Source organism: Tasmannia lanceolata, unplaced genomic scaffold, assembly GCF_043159265.1.
Source record: "Tasmannia lanceolata isolate RefF3 unplaced genomic scaffold, GAP_Taslan_0.1 ptg000013l, whole genome shotgun sequence".
In the NCBI taxonomy this organism is placed as follows: Eukaryota; Viridiplantae; Streptophyta; class Magnoliopsida; order Canellales; family Winteraceae; genus Tasmannia; species Tasmannia lanceolata.
This window is the reverse complement of record NW_027518690.1, coordinates 32793847-32814033: the sequence shown is the minus strand read 5'-3', so window position 1 is coordinate 32814033 and position 20187 is coordinate 32793847. Positions and strand designations below refer to the sequence as shown.

Sequence of the window (20187 nt, the reverse complement as noted above, 5' to 3'; positions counted from 1 at the left end):
CAACAACTGAAAAGGCAATGCTCATTTTCTATGGTTGGTACAAGGGACTTACAGTCAGTAAAAGGGAGAAGTATCAACTTCCAACTAATAGGGCTTTGTCTTCCGCAAAGGTTTTGAAATGCGCTTCAGATTTTGGCTGCCTCTTTTCATCTCTCTGCATCATATAATAGAAACAGACATCAATACTTCATTCCATAAGTTGTGAATGAGAGTTGATAATGCAGAATATAGTACCTTTGGTACAAAAAAACAAAAAGATAGAATATAGGCAACACCATCAAAGTCAATATGGAAGCGGCAAGGTAGAGTATGCTTGGAAGTTTCTGCACATATGAAACAATTTTTGAGCGAAGGCAGAAACAATTAATCATATGGCCATACTAAAAAGAACCCTTTGTAGTATTGCGCATGGTTTTAAATTGCGCATGGTTTTAAATTTCAGCCGAAATACCGAAATATCATATTTCAGTTCGGACCGACGCCGAAAGTACAGAGATTCGGTGTCAGTCCAGATTTTGGCTGAATTTTTAGAAATTTCAGTATTTTGGAAATTTCGGCCAAATTTAAATTTTTAATTTTTTTTTACAAAATTTCCACCCTTTTCGGAAATTTCACCCAAAACTTCTAAATTTCCAAAAAACCCGAAATTTGTTTTCACTTTTTACATAATTTCATCCGAAACCGAAAAAAAAAATCGGTTTCGGTTGTGGCTAAACCTGACATTTCAATCCTTGCAATAGGGCTCCCATGCATCTCACTGTGACTTTGTAAGAGACCTACTACAACTTATTCTTCAATAGTAAAATGAGTTTACATAAAAGAGTGAAAATCTATCACAGAAAACATTGAATGTAACCTTACCCTGCCCCCTCTGGAGAAGGGTTTATGCTCGCCAGTGCAAGTGTGGGCATTGCAGAATTGACGCAAGAAAAATTCTGTTAATATAATAGTATTAAACAACATTCCATAATAAAAATTTCCATCAGAATGGGAAACAAAGTGAAATGATACCATGAAGACGGCTTGCGGAATGACCCTCATTGATGGGAAAACAGTTATCAGCAAGGCTCTGTATTGAAAGGAAGGAATAAATATGACTATAAATTATATAAATTGATACAATTGGGGTATAGCAATAGGAAACAACCTCACAAAAATGAAGATTCCTTGCAGCAGCTGCAGGATTGCATTTTCTCTTGGGCAACTTGGACTCGATTATTTGGTCACAATGCAGGGCTCCACACAAATCTGCCATGCACCGCCCTTGAGTCTGGATTCAACAAAAGTTTGCTTATTTTTGATAAATGTTGCTTTTCCACAGTGAATTGGATAACAAAGAACTACGGTTCAGTGTAAGCTGAATGTTCATCAAAATTTACTGATTGAATTTATAAAGTCAGGCACAAAATTTGCAACACTATGACCACAAAATCAAAAAAGTATTAAAGATTGTTAGAACATATGTATTATGCCTAAGGACATAGTTGTCTTTGTATCTTGTCTCTCTTAATATAAATACATAAGTTAGGGGGTTTTCTGTAACACCCGGCCCCACCAACGGTCGGGAAAGTTAATGGTTTTATCTAAATCTTGGTCGTAGATCCCCGATCGAAGATCAACGGTTTAGATCTTCGATTGGAGCATTCCGGACCGTCGGGTTTGCACTTATTATAAATAGTAAGTCTGAACTTACTATAAATAGTAAGTTCATTTTTACTATAAATAGTAAATTCCGTTTTTACTATAAATAGTAAGTGGGGCACATGGTGACTCAATTTAAATTTTCTCTTTTGTTTAACTTAAATAAAAGATAATAATTAAGAGACCTAAATAGAATGGACACTTACCATCCTTTTAGAGTTAGAATAGGAAACAAAAACCATGAGGTTTTATAAAAACCCAATTCGTAGGTTTCCTTCCCACTTGCACATGCTATCCTAAACCGAAAGAGGGAGAGAGAGGAAAAGATAGAAAAGAGAAGAAAGAGAAGAAGAGATTTGGGTTTACAAATAGGCTTTCCTTTTCCAAGTAAGTAATCCAAACCTTAATTTTGATGAATTTAGGGTATGTAACCCATATTTTATTTTGAATTAGATAATCTAATTAGGGTTTTGTGATTTTAATTGTCTCTTTAAAAATCAAGATTGTTTTTACAATTCTTTTTCGAAATCTAGTACCCTAATTTGATTTCTGTGTAATTATCCATGTATAAAGTGCAGATTTTTATGTCTTTTCGAACAAAATAAAGTGCTGATTTTTGTTATGTTTTGCACTAATTAGTGCAGGTCTTTCAGTATTTTTGTACGAATATAGTTGCTGATTTCTAGTTTTTATAGACAATGTATGTTGCTGATTTTTACAGTCTTATGTCCCTAATTAGTTGCTGATTTTCACTGTTTTATATCCCTAAATCGGTGCTGATTTTGAGTATTTAAGCACATAAATAGGTGTTGATTTTTCACGGTCTTTAGGGCATAAAAGTGCAGATTTCCATTGTTTTTAGTGCATGATTAAGTGCTGATTTTTATAGTTTTATTTCGTGATTAGTCGTAGAGTTTTATAGTTATTAGGGCTGATTTAATTGCAGATTTTCAGAGTATTTTGATGAAAATATATATATTTTAGGGTATGGAAAGTATGATTTTTGGGACCATAAAGAGAGTAGTTGAACAAATAAATAAATATACATATCATAAGACAATAATAGGCATATGTTAAATAACTTTAACATAAAACTGAAAAAAGAAATTGACACCAAGCTAATTATTAAATTTGGACCTCAGGATCCTCATCTTCAGATCAATGTGTCAGGACTCCATGCGATCACCTAGACTTCAATAACAAGGTAAGTGATGACTGCCTTTTATAATATTAGTTACAATTATGATTTCTGTAATTATATTTCTGTTTCCTATGATTATTCGCATTCTTTTTACACCTATGTCATTGAATTAACTGATTATCCCATAGAATTTCCTGTGGTATGACTTTTTATTTTTAGGCCATAATCTATATATACAGTGTTTTTGTTTATTATTAATATTACTCCTTGTACTAAAAGTGCGAGAAGGTCATAGAACTACGTGTGGCCACTTACCGACTGATTTGTGATGATTTCCATCGTGTATATACTTATGAGGAGATGGATATGACCCATATACCTCGTCGAGATGACATGATACTTCTCATAGTTTACCTGTTTCTATATGTACTTGTATGATTGACGCTCTCTTATATGATTCCATAATTTGCCATCTTTAGTATATTCCCTTGACATTCTCACATACGTATTGATATTCTCTGTCCTTAGCAATAAATTTATAAATCTTATAATTCTTATTGCTTTTCCTTATCACATGTGAATGCCGTGAGAAACATCTTTATAATGCAGATTTTCATTCTTGTCACTTTTATTATCCAAGCCAGTCACATAAGCTTGTTGTTTGACTTATAATATTTTTCAGACTTTGTAGGTGAGGAAAGTGAAGGAGCCTCTGCCGATAAATAGGTCTAGGTGGCACTTAGGATGGGAGAGAGCACTCATAGGATTTCTTTTGGGGTTGAGATAAATCATGTAATAGACATTCTGTTAATGGAATAGAATTTTTTTGTTGTTGTTTCCTTTTTGGGGTAGCAATTCGGATTTTAGGATTTTGAAAAAAAAAATTATGTTTAAAAAATTTGCCCCAAATCCGGGTCGTTACAAGATCTCTCAAACTCACTCCTTCTCTCATTCTCTTCTCCAACTTGGTATCAGAGCCCTAGGGCTTTGATCCCCTAGGGACCACCATAGCCATCCCTCTTCTTCCTTCCCTCCCCTCTCCTCTCCGACAGCACCCGCGTCCCTCTCCTGCACCCTCCCCACCCCCTCCCCCCCGCCTCCCCCCACCCCCTTCCCCACCCCCAGCCCCACCTCCCTCTCTTCCCGACAGCACACCCCCACCCCGCACTCGCCCCTGCCCTCCTCCCATGGTTTTAAATTTCGACCGAAACCACACAAAGCCGAAATGGTCATTTATTTCGGCCGACATTTCAGTTTTCCCAAAATTTGACACAAAAAATCTGTTTTTTTTAATATTAATTTAAAATTTCAACGAAATTTAATAATGAAGAAAATATTGTTTTTTTTTTGGACCAGATTTCGACCGGAATTTCAAAATTTCAAGGTCCGAAACCGAAATTTTAAACCTTGCCTCCTCCCTCTCCCGGCCAGCCCCCGCCTCCCTTTTTTTGCCCCGACCAGGTCCCATTTAAAAACAAAAAACCCTAGCACCTTATCACTTAGTTCTCTCTCTCCCAAACCCTAAGATCTAATGGTTTGAATCCTCTCCTCCGATCCCTTGTTCTCATTCGCGGTTCCGGTGTCTTTTCCTATGTCTCTCCTTTTTGCCTTTCTCTACCTCGGAGCCGTGATATGACCTTTGGACCCATCTAGTTGTCCTTCTTTCTCTATCTTTCTTTGCCAATTGTTGTGGTAGTTGTTTTCTCCATCTCTTTGTCTTCATGGAGCCTCCCGTCATTGAGGATCCCTTTACCGGCGCGACCAATGAGGTCCGTGCAACACAACTGCCTTCGGCTATTCTCTCTTCTACTTATTCTTCTCTTGTGGAGGGCTCATTCCCACAAATGACTACTGTTAAACTGGATGGGACCAATTACTTATCTTGAAAAGTAGATGTCGAGACGTATCTCTTCGCCCGAGGCAAGGCCAACCTTATTTGCAAAGATCCTCCCTCTTCTACTGATTTCTCTTATGCTTGATGGAAGCAAGAGGATGCGCTGATTCACACACTTCTTTGGCAGAGTATGACTCCTATGGCTGGCACCATGATGCTTCTTCCGATATCGAAGCAGATCTGGGACCATACTGCACTTCTCTATTCTGGGGTCGAGAACCTCACACGTATCTGTGCTACATATTTTGAATGGATGCACTTTCTCCGTGGTGATCTATCTCTGGATGCCCATTATAACCAGTTCGTCTCCCTCTGCCAGCAGCTTGATCTCTTCATGCCCCTCACATTAGACATCACCGTTCTTACCCGACAGCAAGACCAGCTCCACGTTGTCCACTGCCTCGACACTCTGGGCCCTGAGTTCCTTCACCTTCGTCAGCAGATCATTGGCTCAGGCACTATTCCCTCCCTCACAGAGGTCTATTCTCGTGCCCGGCAATGTCTTCTGAGCGACTCTTCTCCCATTGTTCCTGTTGATAGCTCTGTCCTGGCCGCCTATGATAGTGGTGGTCGTCATGGTCATGGTGGTGGTTCTTTTGGCCGTGGTGGTGGCCGTGTTTGTGGTGGTCATGGCCACCCATACTGTACTCACTGTCAGAGAGAGGGCCATCATGTCAATACTTACTAATTGGTATGCACTTCAACCGGACCTTCGCCAGACCTGCTCGGCGCATCTCACTACTGCTAGTCCTCCAAAGGCTTCGAGTTCCTCCTCCATTGTTCCTCTGCTGGCCGATGATGCGTTCACTTTATCACGGGCCGACTATTAGCAGTTTCAGCGCCTTCGCTTGAGCGCCCGCCCTCCTACTATGGGCTTTGCACAGCCGGGGAGTTCGCCTACCACCCTTCTCTCTAGCTCCGATTCCTGGATTATTGATTCCCGGGCCTCGAACCGCATGACTGGTAACTCTTCTCAGGTTAGCTCTTTTAGACCTTTTCAATTTGTCTCTCACTCAATTACCCTTGCTGATGGGACCACTACTCCCATTTCTAGTTTGGTAGTATTTCTCCTCATCCTAGGCTTCCATTATCATCAGTTTTATATGTCTCTAAGTCTCCATTTACTTTACTTTCTGTTAGCCAGCCTACTAAAAGTATAAATTGCTGTCTCATTTTATCCTTCTTATTGTCTCTTTGAGGATCTCTCGACTAGGAAGACGATTGGTTTGGAACGTGAGGTGGATGGGCTCTATCATCCGGACTGTCGCCCACCTACAGTCGCATTACATACTTCTGTCGACACCTATCAGTGGCATTATTGTCTTGGCCACCCTTCTCTTCAGTGGCTTCAACATACGCCTATTGTTCCTGGATCTGTTTCCTCTATTCAGTGTGAGTCATGTGGACTCGGGAAACACCATCATGTGTCTTTTCCATCCCGAGTAGTCAGTTACGTGTCTAGTCCTTTTGAGTTAGTTCATTCTGATGTATGGGGCCCTCTAGGGTCGCGTCTTCTTCTAGTTATAAATATTTTATTGTTTTTATTGATGACTACTCACGTATGACATGTTTATTTTTACTTAAAGACCGTTTTGAGGTCTTTCATGCCTTCACACTTTCCATGCAGAAATCACAAATCAATATAATTGCTTCTCAAATGTTTGTGCACTGATGATGTTAGGGAATATTTCTCTCGCTCGAATGGATTTCAGGATTACCTCTCCACTCACAACATTATTCATCAGTCTTCTCATCAACAAAATGGTGTGGTTGAGAGGAAACTACGTTCCTTACTTGATGTGGCCCGCACGCTCCTTTTTCAAATGCGAGTGCCTAAAAGCTATTGGAGTGATGCCATCCTTACTGCTTGTTTTTTAGCTAACCGTCTCCCTTCCTCGGTTCTTCGTGGTGGTTCACCCTTCATGGTTCTACACCCTCAACGGGATCCTTTCCCTCTCACACCCCGAGTCTTTGGGTGTGTTTGCTTCGTTCATAACTTAAGTCGTGGTCCTGAGAAGTTGGATCCTCGATCAGAGCAATGTGCCTTCCGAGGCTACTCTCGTATCCAGAAGGGATATCGTTGTTACAGCCCTCGTTTTCGTAGGTGGTTTGTGTCTGCCGATGTGACATGGTTTGAGTCCGAACCATTCTTCACTTAGTCGCACGAGCCTGCCTGTTGTTCTCGACTCGGAGATTCCTCTTCCTCTTCTGGTTCTTCCTGACCCCGTTGTGATTTCCCCTCAGCCTTTATCGGTGTCCTTGGATTCCCCAGCATCGGACCCGACACCCTTACCGGTCTCGGCAGCTCTTAACCCTCCTGCAACTACGAAGACCTACCAGCGGCGTCAGCATACAGATCCACCACCACCTCCACTCGAGGCATCGTCTTCTTAGCCGGAGATACCAGCCTCTACTTCTCAGGTACTCTCTCTACCCTCTTCTGTGGTTCTTTTTGACTATCCTATTGCTTCGTGCTCATGTTCTCATCCTACTATGCATCCTATTTCTAACTTTGTTTCCTATGATAATCTAATCCCTACTTTTCGAGGCTTTGTGTCGTCTCTGTGTTTCTAACTCGAGATGGGTGCCCTTCACACAAATCAAACTTGGGATTTAGTTCCTCTGTCTTCCGGTGCGCGCCCTGTGGGGTGTCGATGGGTGTTCTCTATTAAATACCTACCGAATGGGACTGTTGAGCGCTTGAAGGCACGCTTAGTAGCTAAATGTTATACTCAGATTTTTGGGGTTAATTACAACGAGACATTCTCTCATGTTGTGAAGATTCCATCTGTTCATGTCTTGCTTTCTCTGGCAGTTAATCATGATTGGCCTCTCTATCAGTTGGATGTGAAAAATGCCTTTCTCCATGGCGACCTCACTGTACATGGAGCAACCTCCTGAGTATGTTGCTCATGGGGAGATTTCCTCTATGTGTCGCTTGTGAAAATCTCTCTATGGCTTCAAGCAATTTATGTGAGCGTGGTTTGGGAGTTTCGGTGAGGCTGTCATGCATTTTGGCATGAAACAGTGAGCCGTAGATAACTCTATTTTCAGTCATCAGTCTTCGGCTGGCTGTATACTTTTGATAGTATATGTTAATGATATTATCATTACCAGCAGTAACTCGGGGGGGGATATAGAAATTGAAGACTCTCTTACAGAAAGAGTTCTCCACCAAGGATCTGGGTCGCCTAAGGTACTTTCTTGGGATAGAGGTAACATATTCTTCTCGATATCTCTCTATCACAGAGAAAGTATGTGTTTAATTTATTAGATGAGACAAGAAACCTTGCAGTGAAACCTGGATTTGTGCCCATGGACCCTAATGTGAAGCTTATTCCAGAAGAGGGCGACTTGTTGGATGACCTTGGCAGATACAGGAGGCTGGTTGGTAAGCTCATATATCTCACAGTTACTCGCCTAGACATCTCATATGCTGTAGGAGTAGTTAATCAATATATGAGCTCGCCGCGTACCTCTCACTGGGCTGCAGTAGTCTAGGTTCTCAAGTACTTAAAAAGGCCTTCCAGGGAGAGGCCTGCTGTTTAAAAGACATGGTCACATGAAGATTGAAGGATTCTCTGATGCAGATTGGGTTGGATCTCAAGCAGATAGGAGATCAACCACTGGACCGCTGGATATTGCACCTTTGTAGGAGGCAACTTGGTGTCGTGGCGAAGTAAGAAACAAGACGTCGTAGCAAAGACCAGTGTCGAAGCCGAATATAGGGCCATGGCACATACGAGTACATAACTTATCTGGCTCCGTTCCCTTTTTTCTGAGATTGGTATTGCTCCTTCTCCTTCTTGGTTATATTTTGATAATGAGGTAGCAATGTAAATTGCTACCAATCCACTCTTCCATGAACGACAAAACAAATTGAGGTGGACTGTCATTTCATTCATCAGAGAATCCAGAAGGGGGATATGCATAGTTTTCACTCAATCCGTGGATCAGCTGGCTGATATGTTTACAAAGTCCTTAAGCAAAGCTAAGTTGAGATATTTGTAGCTAGGAATGTATGATATATACATTCCAGCTTGAGGGGGAGTGTTAGAACATATGTATTATGCATAAGGACATAGTTGTCTTTGTACCTTTTCTCTCTTAAGTGAGGGGCGGGGGGGGGGGGGGATCTCTCCAACTCACTCTCTTCTTTTCTCATTCTCTGCTCCAACAAAGATGAATTGCATCATAAAGAATGGAAAAAAGTTCCCGAGTAACTTTCACACTTGTTAAAGTATAAAAGAATAAATAATGCCTTCTCCAACAACTTAAGCTTTTGGAGCAATCGGTAGTTTCACATGGTATCAAAGCAATGGTCTCGAATTCCAACCTCCTTGATAGCAAAAATTCACATGCAATGGACAAACCCAAAAGAGGGGTCACATGTGCCACATGTAGGCCAAAGAGGGGCCACACATGCGGGGGAGTGTTAACATATAAAAGAATAAATAGTGCCTTCTCCAACATCTTAAGCTTTTGGAGTAACTGGTAGTTTCACAACACTAATAAACAATATTTTGATTTTGAAATATGCTGGGTGAGAGGGATGTCCCAATCCTACTCATGGTTTTAAATTTCCCCGAAATGACTGAAATGTTTCCGTTTCCATCCCCATCGAAACAAAATCTCAATGAATTCCTTCCACGTCATTATTTCCTCAAAATCTTGACCAAAATTCTTGAAATTCAACCAAACCGGTCGGAACGACAAAAAAAATGAAAGGATGTTATGATTTGCACTTCATTTCAGTTCATTAATGTAGAGAATGATACCTGGAGGGAAAACGGGTCATTGTACTTTCATATACTTCATTACATTGTTCATGTTTATTGACTTTATAGTTCCAGACATGTGCGACAACGCATGTCACTATGTGTTCAAATTGATTAAGCTATTATGGATGGCTTTGTTGCTTATGTGATAGTTTCTGAGAATGCATTTGTGCTTATTCTAGCATTTCCTAAAGATTTACCTTATGATTTCATCATTTGCATATGTTTTCATACGTTTCAGTGATTATACAAGATTCCCACCAAAATTTTCACAAAAACCGAAATGTTCTTGTTTCCATGACGACCGAAATCGAAAAAAAAAACGAAATTTAAAAATCTTGATCCTACTTGCTGCTAGCTTGGAGAAGATGGTGCTCTTCCATGGTTCTTGTGGGACATAGACAACTTTGAGGAAGGAAAGTATCTCAAAAGATCAATCTCGTCATGTTTAGATTTCTTCTCAAAACCATCGCACAAACTACTGCTCCCCTACCCCCTTCCCACCCTAAATCCAGCATGTGACGAGAATCTAAGCTTGAAAAATGACCCACATGCCATGGGGCCCACATGGCCACACCTATAGAAAACTCTCTACATTGACACTTCCCACCTCCTAATATTTTCCAACCTGATAGAATAATAAAGAGCCTCTTTCTACTTACCCGATCTCCTATGCCTTTACCCATAACTTCTATGATCTTAATTAACAATAACAAGGCCACCGCTCATCTTATTCTTAGGTTTAAGAAAAACTAGAATCTTCATGAGGTGTTTTAGCTGCTACCCTTCCTCCTTAACTTCCCAAATAAAGCGTCTCAAAAGTTTTTCAATTATATTAACCCCTCCTGAAATTTAAAGAGTGATATAAAGAAGACATGCACGCATTTGAAAGTGCCCTAATAAGAGTAATCCTACTACCAAAAGAAAGGTATTTCTCTTCTAACATACTAGCTTTTAGCAGATTTTGTCTTACGCATTTAATTTATCTGAGGTGGCTGTTCTCTCCTCCAAAAGTGAGCCACACAGGCTTTCCGCGAAATTGCCTAGCAAATCCCATGTTTCTAATAACTATTATTTCTTGCCTACAAATTAATGTATTATTCATATGGATGGCATCCCAACTCATTATTCATATGGAGATGGTATCCCAACTCCCTTGTTTTGATATTAGGACACCTTTATTTATTTTGAACATATCTGCTCAGCCGGTGATGGACTGATGATTTTTGTGGAATTGGAACTGCCAATGAGAAAATTGTAAAATAAGGAGAGGAGCATCAATATCAAAGAAGGGAGTGCGAATATCATCTCTCTACAAAGATATTTTTTATAAGATCTTTTAAGTATCACACTATATGTAAGTGTTCACCATTTCAGCACTTCTAGCGGAAATTTCTAACAACTAGCATCAATGACTCCATATCCAAGTTACAGGGTTGTGAAGGTAAATAGTTTCATAATCCCCCACAATAGAAAACAAAGAAAATGGTAGCTTATAATCAGAAGAATTAGTGCATTAACATGGAAACTTTCGTAAAACATGTGAAAAGTATCTGAAAGCCAAAATATTAGAGATGGTCTTCATGAGTAAACAAAAATCTGCAATGAATAGCTGTAACAAGATATTGATAAATCAAATAAAAGATTCTTTCTCAAACCAAATAAACCAAAATCAAATGGAACTGTTAGGAACAAGTACAACAAAGTAAAATCAACATACATCATTCAGTAGATTGGAGTGCCTGTTGTCAAAATGCTGACCAAGAAATTTCTCCGCACGAAAGCTTTTCTTACAATATCCACAATGCCAATCATTTACATCCACATGAATCTTGTGCTGCTCTTGCTCTCTGAACATGTCATTGTCGGCATGAAGCCTACACTTACTTGAAATTTGGTACTGCTCTTCCTCCAGAAAGGGCATTAGATACTGCAACAAATATTGGTAGCTTTAAAAAAACTGAAACTTCATCAACACGAACAAGCCGAGTACCACAAATGGATATTTCCTAGTAATATCTTCAAACTGGAATCCAATGATACCTCTTCAATTATTTTCCATGCTGCTCTACTCCTTTCCCTGGAACAATGTACTTCGTGACTTTGTGTTGGTTCTTGCTTGAGTGTTCTGAAAGTTAAATCAACTTAATCTTGAAATCTTTCATTAGGCTATGAATACAATAAGATAGAATTGGCAATGCATACAGTTATACAATCAATAGCTTATGGTAATCTTCCCTAGATTCTATGGGCTATCCTGATATAAAAATCCTTGTACTTAAGGTGACTCCAATATCAAAGTGTCACACAGGGAGGGCACCTATCCTGAAATTTCTAGGTAGTAAAAAGCAACACAAAACCATGATGATTTGTTTGGAGGGATTAACCAGTTTTTTTTTTTTTTAAAAAAAAAAACACTTATCTACTCGGATAGCCTCCACTGAATAGCGAGATGACAAAATGGAAGACAAGTCCATTCTTAATACTGGAAATCATATTACCTGGCAGCAACATGATCTTCAAACTCCTGGAGCATGCGACAAAAATGAGAACGGTCAGTCAGGGAGTATTTATGGCATGATATGGAAAATATTATCAGAGCATAAAAAGAAAACCAATCAAAGCCAATTCAAGATAAAGATTAAGTCAAACTAGAATGAGAACCATGGTAAACAAGCAGCAGTGAAATATGCTAAAGGAATATGTTGTACTAGTGTATTTGAAATAGCAGAAAATGCTAAATTTAAGGGTTGCTAGCCAACTTTGCGAAAAGACATTTTTGTGGCTGGCTTTTGCATGCGAGAACAGCCACCTCAGATGAATTAAATGAATAAGACAATATCTGTCAAAAAGTCAAATCTAAATTTAAACACCACTTACATAAGAACAAGGGCCCAGAAGTGAAAGTGATGACCTATCCTCAATAGAATTATAAAGGTCAATCAATTTTTCCAAATCAGAAACTGACCTTTAAATTCAAGGCATCATAAAAGGAGAGAAAATTTAAATCTTGACCAGTAAATGGAAAGAAAAACTGTTCCCAATGTCCTTGAAAAGGAAGGGGTCGTCTAGCCTCCATCATGACAAAGCCGTTAAAGGTCCGTTGCAAGACTACAGCTATTGGATTCAATGAACCAATGGGACCTAGACAAAAGGCTATTGAACAAAAATGCAGCCTCTAGTAACGAGTTCCTCAAACAGACCCCGTCTAGAAACGGCAAGAACTTGCCTCAAAGTTTCATTCTCTGGCAAAAACTCTAGATCACAGTCGCTGAAATCCGTGAGTGGAATGAGGGACGTAGAGGTTGACTCGATCCAGAAGCAAAAGGTCCAATCGATAAAAAAACTTGAGGTTTTGAACAATAGAAGATTTGATCATTCCGTATGGTGATATAGCTCAAGAGACAATGATCTGTTCACTAGGAGTGAGAAGCGTAGGCCTGACCCACTGGAAGCAGAGGCATGGCTGGAGCTCGCACGAAGGTTCACAACAGCAGCATCAGCAAAGAGAGAAAAAGAGGAGAGGGGAGGGGGAGGAAAACCCCCAGAATGAGAGGAAAAGAGCAACCCCTAGCCCCGATCCAGTATTGTCTCTTTTTATCAACTTATTTCCTCTTTGGATCCATGTATTTTTTGTTTTCATGATCTTAGGTTCGAGTCTTATGGCGGTTGCTGCTCCTCAATTCTAAATGGAGGTGAAATGGAAATTATCTAACAAGGAAGCATGGGAAGCTTTGTACTGAGGAATTCCTATCATTTGTGGGTTCTTTTACTAGGAAGTGTGAGTTTGGTGAAGGAGCTGAGAGCGAAGTTCTACATCATGAGGCATTGCGTCTGAGGTTTTAAATTTTGGTTTCAGTCTCCACAGAAATGGAAATGTTTTAGTTTCGGTTAGAAATTTTGGTGGAAATCCTGTAAAATCACGAAAACATTTGCAAATGATAGAATTTAAAGATGAAACTTCAGAAAATGCTATAATAACCACAAACACACTCAAAAAACCATCCATAAGCAAGACGACCTCCAAAAGGGTTTAAAAACATTGAACACCTACTGACATGCACCGTCTTACATGTCTGATAATTTAATACATACCAGATTTCACATGTAATTCACATAATATTTATGCATGACACGTGCACCACATTTCGCATGCAATTCATATAAATATAATTATGTAATACATACTACTAATATAGTATACCACTATTGCACTTACAATTTTGGAAAATGCATTTCGGTCGTTTTGGTTTCAGTGGGGTTCTAAACGGATTTTTTTAATCATTTTGAGTTGGTTTCTGTGGGAATTTAAGTAACACCCGGCCCCCACCAAGGGTCGGAAAGGATTATGATTTTATCTAATCCTTGGTCGTAGATCCCCAATCGAAGATCAATTGTTTAGATCTTCGATTGGAGCCTTTCGGACCATCAGATTTGCACTTACTATAAATAGTAAGTCCGTTTCTACTATAAATGGTAAGTTAGAACTTACTATAAATAGTAAGTCAGTTTTACTACAAATAGTAAGACGGAACTTACCATAAATAGTAAGTCTGTTTTTACTATAAATAGTAACTCCCGTTTTACTATAAATAGTAAGTGGGCCATATGTACCAAAATTTAATTTTTCTTTTTCTCACTTAAATAAAAGATAAGAATTAAAGAGACCTAAATTGAAATGGGCTCTTACTTTTTGGTGGATGGATTAGAATAAGGAATAGACTAGAATTAGGAGTCCTAATTAAGAACAACCTAAAACACCACAAAGGTGGGTTTTATAAAAAAAAACCAAATTGTAGGATTTCTCCCCTTGCGCACGCCATCCCAAAACCGAGAGAGAGAGAGAGAGAGAGAGAGAGAGAGAGAGAGAGAGAGAGAGGAAAGAAAAAAAGAAGAAGGAAAGGCTAGGTTTTACATCGAATTGATTTTATTCTTCGAGTACGTGCTCGAAAATTTTAGTTTTTCATATTTTTCATTTGATTTGGGTATAATTATTCTCCTTTGATCTTGATTTGGCTAAAGTAGGATTTTTTACTATGTTTCTTGATTTTTATGATCTTCTTTTTAATCAAGAACATTGTATTGATTTTCTTTTTGAAGTTTTTTGTCTTAAATCTATTTATAATATATATTTTTTTATGAAAAACTCCGCTAGGAGTAACCCAAAGTGTTAAGGGACTTGTTTTTTAATCAATCAAGTCTATGCCTGTGATTTTGAAAGGGATTTGTCACCGTTTTTAATTGAAATCAGCTTGTATTAGGGACTGTTTTTCCAAGATTTTGGTGTCTAATTGACATATGATGTGGGCATATTGTTGTGCATGAAGGATATGATATGGTAAAAGGTTATGTTCGATTTAGAGGGCGTAATTTCCAAAAATCAGCACACAAACCAGTGGTATTAGGGACTGTTTTGTGTGATATTTTTCACGTACATGTTATAAAAAGCATATATAAATCCTACATGAAAGATATGATATATATATATATATATATATATGAGCCATATATATGCGTTTTAGCGATGTTTTCAATCAAAATCAGCACCAATAAAGGGCTGGAAATTCGTTTTAAATTTGTTTTTAAAAGGAACAGATTCATAGTAATGTCACTATGTGCTACACCAATTATTTTATGTAAAAATCAATTTTCATAAGTGAAGCTTTATTTTTCAACTAGAGTCTTTTGAGAATTTATACAAAAGTGATTATATTTCTATGTTTTGATGTCATACATAATAAATACAATATAAATATGAAGGTGATTTTTACGGTAAAGGCTATTACTTAGGTTTATACATAGTAATAACTTAGGATAAATTATAAAAAGGGAAAATGAATAGGATTGAGAAGAAATAAATTAGGTTAGCAAAGATATTGTAAAACTTGAAATAATCAATTTACACTTTGACATGTAATCCTTACAAGTTCCTTTCCGATTTATACATATAGCCTCATGTCTCATTCTACACTCAAACTATAAGGCAAGTGATAGTGACGTTCATACTAATGGCTTCCAAGAGTAGAGTTATAATTATGATGGTATTTCATATGATTTATCTTTTGCTTTACATTTTACATGATTGTTAGAAAGTCGTTAGCATGCTCTCTTTTAATAAATGGTTGAAGAAAATAATAGAGATTGTTAAAGACTAATCATGCAAGCAAATGGGATAAAAAAACTCTCACTAAAAAGGGAGACAAGGTACGTATAAAAGCATGATTGCATGCATGGTAATTGTGGGAGGGAAGCCCAAAGAGGGAGACCCCCTTGGAGCCAACCTTGGGTATAGCACCAAAAGCCACCCCGACTGAGAGCGTACAACCTCGGGCTAGGGATGCAAATTTTCGGGTGGACCCATATAGGGTGACCCAAAGGAAATCCTAGAAAGGAGCACACCCATATGTGGGTGGAGGGTCCTTGATGGTCGGGAACCAACGGCTGGTATAAAATACCAAGAAAAAGAGATGAAAAAGAATGGGGTTGTGGAATGCCGTATGGTCCCGGGGTAGTTGAGCATATGTGATTGCATACTTCATTCTCATGCACATGCATCTTTCTTTTCCATATCACTTCATGATTGTAATAACTGTTTAGCCTATTTCTTATTTAGTTTCACTTTTTATATTATTGTTGTTTCAATAACTAATCATAAGAAAACTGTTATAATGCGACTTGTATTTTTGGTGGACTCTTACTATGCGAGCCACTAAATGATTTTGCTCAGCGTTTGCTGACCCCAATACCTCTACAGGTATCGAGGAAAGCGAGGAAGGAACATTTGAAGATGAACAAACCTAGAACAATATCACGGGATTAGGAAGCGTAGTCGTAGAGTTTGAGTTAGTGTTGGGAAGACGATTCCGTCACATCTCGTAGTAGTAGGTGATTATTTTATTTTCAAGAATTGTAGTTATCGAATGTTTCAGTCTCACGAAATTAATATGGTGAGTTTTATCTTGTTCCTCTTGTAGTGTGTAAGCTTGTTTCCCTTTTTGGGATAGCGATTCGGATTTTGAGATTTAGAAAAAAAAATTATGTTTAAAAATTTGCCCCAAATCCGGGTTGTTACAATTTAAAATCATGATTGCATCACCATTCTCATCTATTGGAGAGAACATGACACTCGTAGGAGGAAGAAGAAAAGGCATTTTGAGCAATTGTTTCTCTCTTCTCTGTCATTCGTTTTGCGAGATGCATCAACATTTCTAAATCCATTAAGCTATGCCATTCAAGAAGAAAAAAAGAAGAAGGAAAAGACAGCATGATGTAAATACAATTCCAATTTTTTTCTATAGCTCCTGAAGGAGAGAGGGATTCGTGATGTGACTACCTTTTCACTTCAGTTAACCCACGTGAGAGATTAATATTAGCTAAAGAATTTTTCACCCATTTCGAAAAGATTTAGGGTTTTACGCCTCTGGTAGGACATTGAATTTTCTTTCACTTTTTTTGTCTGGTTTCTCTCTAATTCTTAGTGCTGTTGATTGAAGTGATTGAGGAGGGTCAGGTGGAGTCATGCCTCTAAGTATCAGCCAAAACCAACATGATATAGCTAACATGTTTTCATTTTCATCCCTGCCGATTTGACATTGAATTTTCTTTCACTTTTTTTGTCTATTTGTTTCTCTCTAATTCTTAGTGATGTTGATTTAAGCATGGTTTTAAATTTCGACCGAAATCCGAAATTACCGACACCGAAATCAATGAAAATAGAAACGGTCATTTATTTCGACCGAAATTTCAGAATTTTGGTCGAAATTTACCCAAAAAATCTTTTTTTTTAAGTTCTGTAACTTATCGTCTACTACAAGAAACCCAATTAATTTCTCTCTCTCTCTCTCTCTCTCTCTCTCTCTCTCTCTCTCTCTCTCTCTAAAGTTTAGTTTAAAACCTGGATAAAGGGCTAGGAGGGAATGATGGCCTGATGGGTAAAAGGGGAAAAACTGAGAAAGGGAGTTTTTTGGGATTATAAAAGCTGAAAGCAATCTTTTTTGGGGGATTGGAATTGCATTAAATGATGTTACCGTAAATTGCTTTTGTTTCTTTTTACATCACCGGTGACAGAGAAGAATGATGGAAATTCCTGCAGTGGAAAACTAATTTAATATTTCACTGAAATTTCGGCCGAAATTTAATATTGAATAAAATATTAGTTTCGGGTTTTGTACCAGATTTTGACCAAAATATCAAAATTTCAAGGTCCGAAACCGTTACCGAAACCGAAATTTTAAACCTTGGATTTACGTGATTGAAGAGGGTTGGGCGGAGTCATGCCTCTAAGTATCAGCCAAAACCAACATGATATAGCTAACTTGTTTTCATTTTCATCCCTGCCGATATAAAATCCTTCAGTCAACATAGATAGATTTAGGCAAAATTTCGTTGATGTTGTCCATAAACCACAGAACTTTGGTCAACGTATCGTCGAAAAAAGTACTTAGAGAAGCTTGGTTTCTCACATTTTTTACTTGGTAAATGCTTATTTTCTCTATTTTTTTCGTGGATTTTTTTAGGGGTGCAACTTTGGCTTGGGTTCAATTCGAAAAAAATCATGGGTTGGGTTGGGTTGTGTTTGAGTCAGGTCGGGTTCAGGTTTGGATTGAGGAAGTTGAACCCGAGTCAGGTCGGGCTCGGGTTCAGGTTGAGGTGTCGGGTTAACCTGAACCGCATCAAAACCCGAAATCTAAAAAAAATTAACATTTTTCGGTTTGTTTTTTAGAATGTTATGTGCGTAATTCCTCAAAGATGAAATATGGGATAAAAATGGCTAAATTTGAGGATAGCCTTGGCTCCTTAACATTCCTATTGGGATTAAACTTCTAGGCATCTCCATCCAAGATATTACTTTCATTTAATTACTAAAAATGAAGTTACGAGTAACAATAATCACTCTCCTTTCAACCACACAAGTAAGACACATCACGCAGTAACTACATAATAGTTATTCTCCACAATAACTACTCACTTTTCAACCATATACATAAAACAACTACTTAACTTGCAATAAATAACTATTTAATTAATACAATAATAATACTAAATGCCATGCCATGTGTGCCCGCATGCACACATCATCCCTTCCCCCTTGAAATGACCTTGTCCTCAAGGTCGAATTATTGAAGAAAACTTTGTTCCACCAGGATCCCAAATCTTAACAGTCCCGATCATTCGAAGCCGGCCTTCAAAATCCATTGCGATCAGAGTCCGAAAGAAATACGTTTTTTGATGAAGACGCATCGAAATGATAGAATGAACGAATAGGTCAGCAAAATCAAGATGATCCTTGGCAATGCGTTAAACTAAATAATCTTTGTCGGCATCAATTCTTTTATTCTTCTCTTCCCGAACATTAACATTCTCATAATTCGGCTTTTCTTCGTCTACTCGCATTTCCTTGATTTCTATGCTGATGTTGTTGAAGCATTTCGTAATATAGACGTTGCCCTTCCATCAATTTTGAAACAAGCACCTTGATCTTGCGAAAATCGTCACGTATGGAGTCCAAAATCTCCCAAGACGTAGCCATGATGTAGGATCGACCGCTCTGATACCAAATGTTATGTGTGTACTTTCTCAAAGATGTAATATATGATAAAGTTGGCTATATTCGAGGATAGCCTCCTTAACATTCCTTTTGGGCTTAAACTTCTTAAATTCTTCATCCAAGATATTACTTTCATTTAAATACTTAAAATTAAAATGTATTTACAAGTTACAATAATCACCCTCTTTTCAACCACACAAGTAAGACACATCACACAATAACTGCATAGTAGTTATTCTCTTCAATAACTACTCACTTTTAAACCATATACATAAAACAATTCTTTAACTTACAATAATAACTATTTATTTAATACAATAATAACACTAAATGACATGCCTTGTGTGCCAGCATGCACAAACATAAAAACCTAAAGGAGAAAGGTATCACCATAACCGACCCGACCCGACCCGACCCGAATTAGGAAATTGGGTCGGGTTTGGGTTGAGATATTAATTTTCAGGTTCGGTCGAGTTAGCCTTCATCGAGTTGAGATTCGGCTTGGTTCGGGTCACGTTCAGGTTGGCCGAGTTTCGGGTTGGCTTCAACCCGACCCGAGTTGCACCCCTAGATTTTTTCCAGTTTGGTTCTTTTTCTTTCTACGTAAAATGGGCTTAAAACAATATCCATACCAAAAGAAAAAGAATCAGCGTATACATAAATTTGCTTACGGAATTGAGCCAATAAAATCAATTACCCTGTGACAAATTCCAGACAGAGTAAAATTTAGAAGCCGATAATCTTCATGAAAATTATATTTAATCAAGTCATCAATAATCTCATATCTAGAATAATTAGAAAGAGGGATTCCATCCATTAATCAATCAAATCTTTACTATATCATTTTATCCTTAAAACCTATGAAAAGAAAAGACGAATAGAGATAAAATACAGCAAAACCCACTAAGAAAAAACTGGTAGAGGAATCAAAGAATAAGAAAAACCTAAGAAAAAAATACAAGTTATTGGGATCTAAAGAAGAAAAGATGGAAAAAAAATTACCTGATTGTTCTGTAGAGGAGAAGAAGCTCGTGGGGATTGAAGGAGAGAGAGGAAGAGGAGAAAAGCGATCACAATCGCCTTTCCCTTTCCCCCCATTCTCCCCAAACCGAATCCGAGACAGTTTTTTGGCCTTCTGGGCTTTGGTATTAGTCAAACTCGTTTTCTTTCTAAAAATGGTTTGTAT

At 38.2% G+C, this 20187-nt stretch overlaps 1 protein-coding gene across 1 annotated transcript in view; it reads right to left on the bottom strand.

The window, feature by feature from the left end:
* The window catches only part of LOC143890027 (uncharacterized), a 26379-nt gene extending 6192 nt beyond the window's left edge, over positions 1-20187 (bottom strand). The window contains exons 1-9 of the mRNA XM_077394533.1: positions 20004-20187; positions 11956-11981; positions 11498-11582; positions 11175-11384; positions 1148-1270; positions 1012-1069; positions 862-935; positions 235-323; positions 53-154 (exon numbers count right to left, since the gene is read on the bottom strand). Of these exons, the coding sequence (XP_077250648.1) occupies positions 85-154; positions 235-323; positions 862-935; positions 1012-1069; positions 1148-1270; positions 11175-11384; positions 11498-11582; positions 11956-11981; positions 20004-20099 (831 nt within the window). The 5' untranslated portion in view covers positions 20100-20187 and the 3' untranslated portion in view covers positions 53-84. The remainder of the gene's footprint in view (positions 1-52; positions 155-234; positions 324-861; positions 936-1011; positions 1070-1147; positions 1271-11174; positions 11385-11497; positions 11583-11955; positions 11982-20003) is intronic.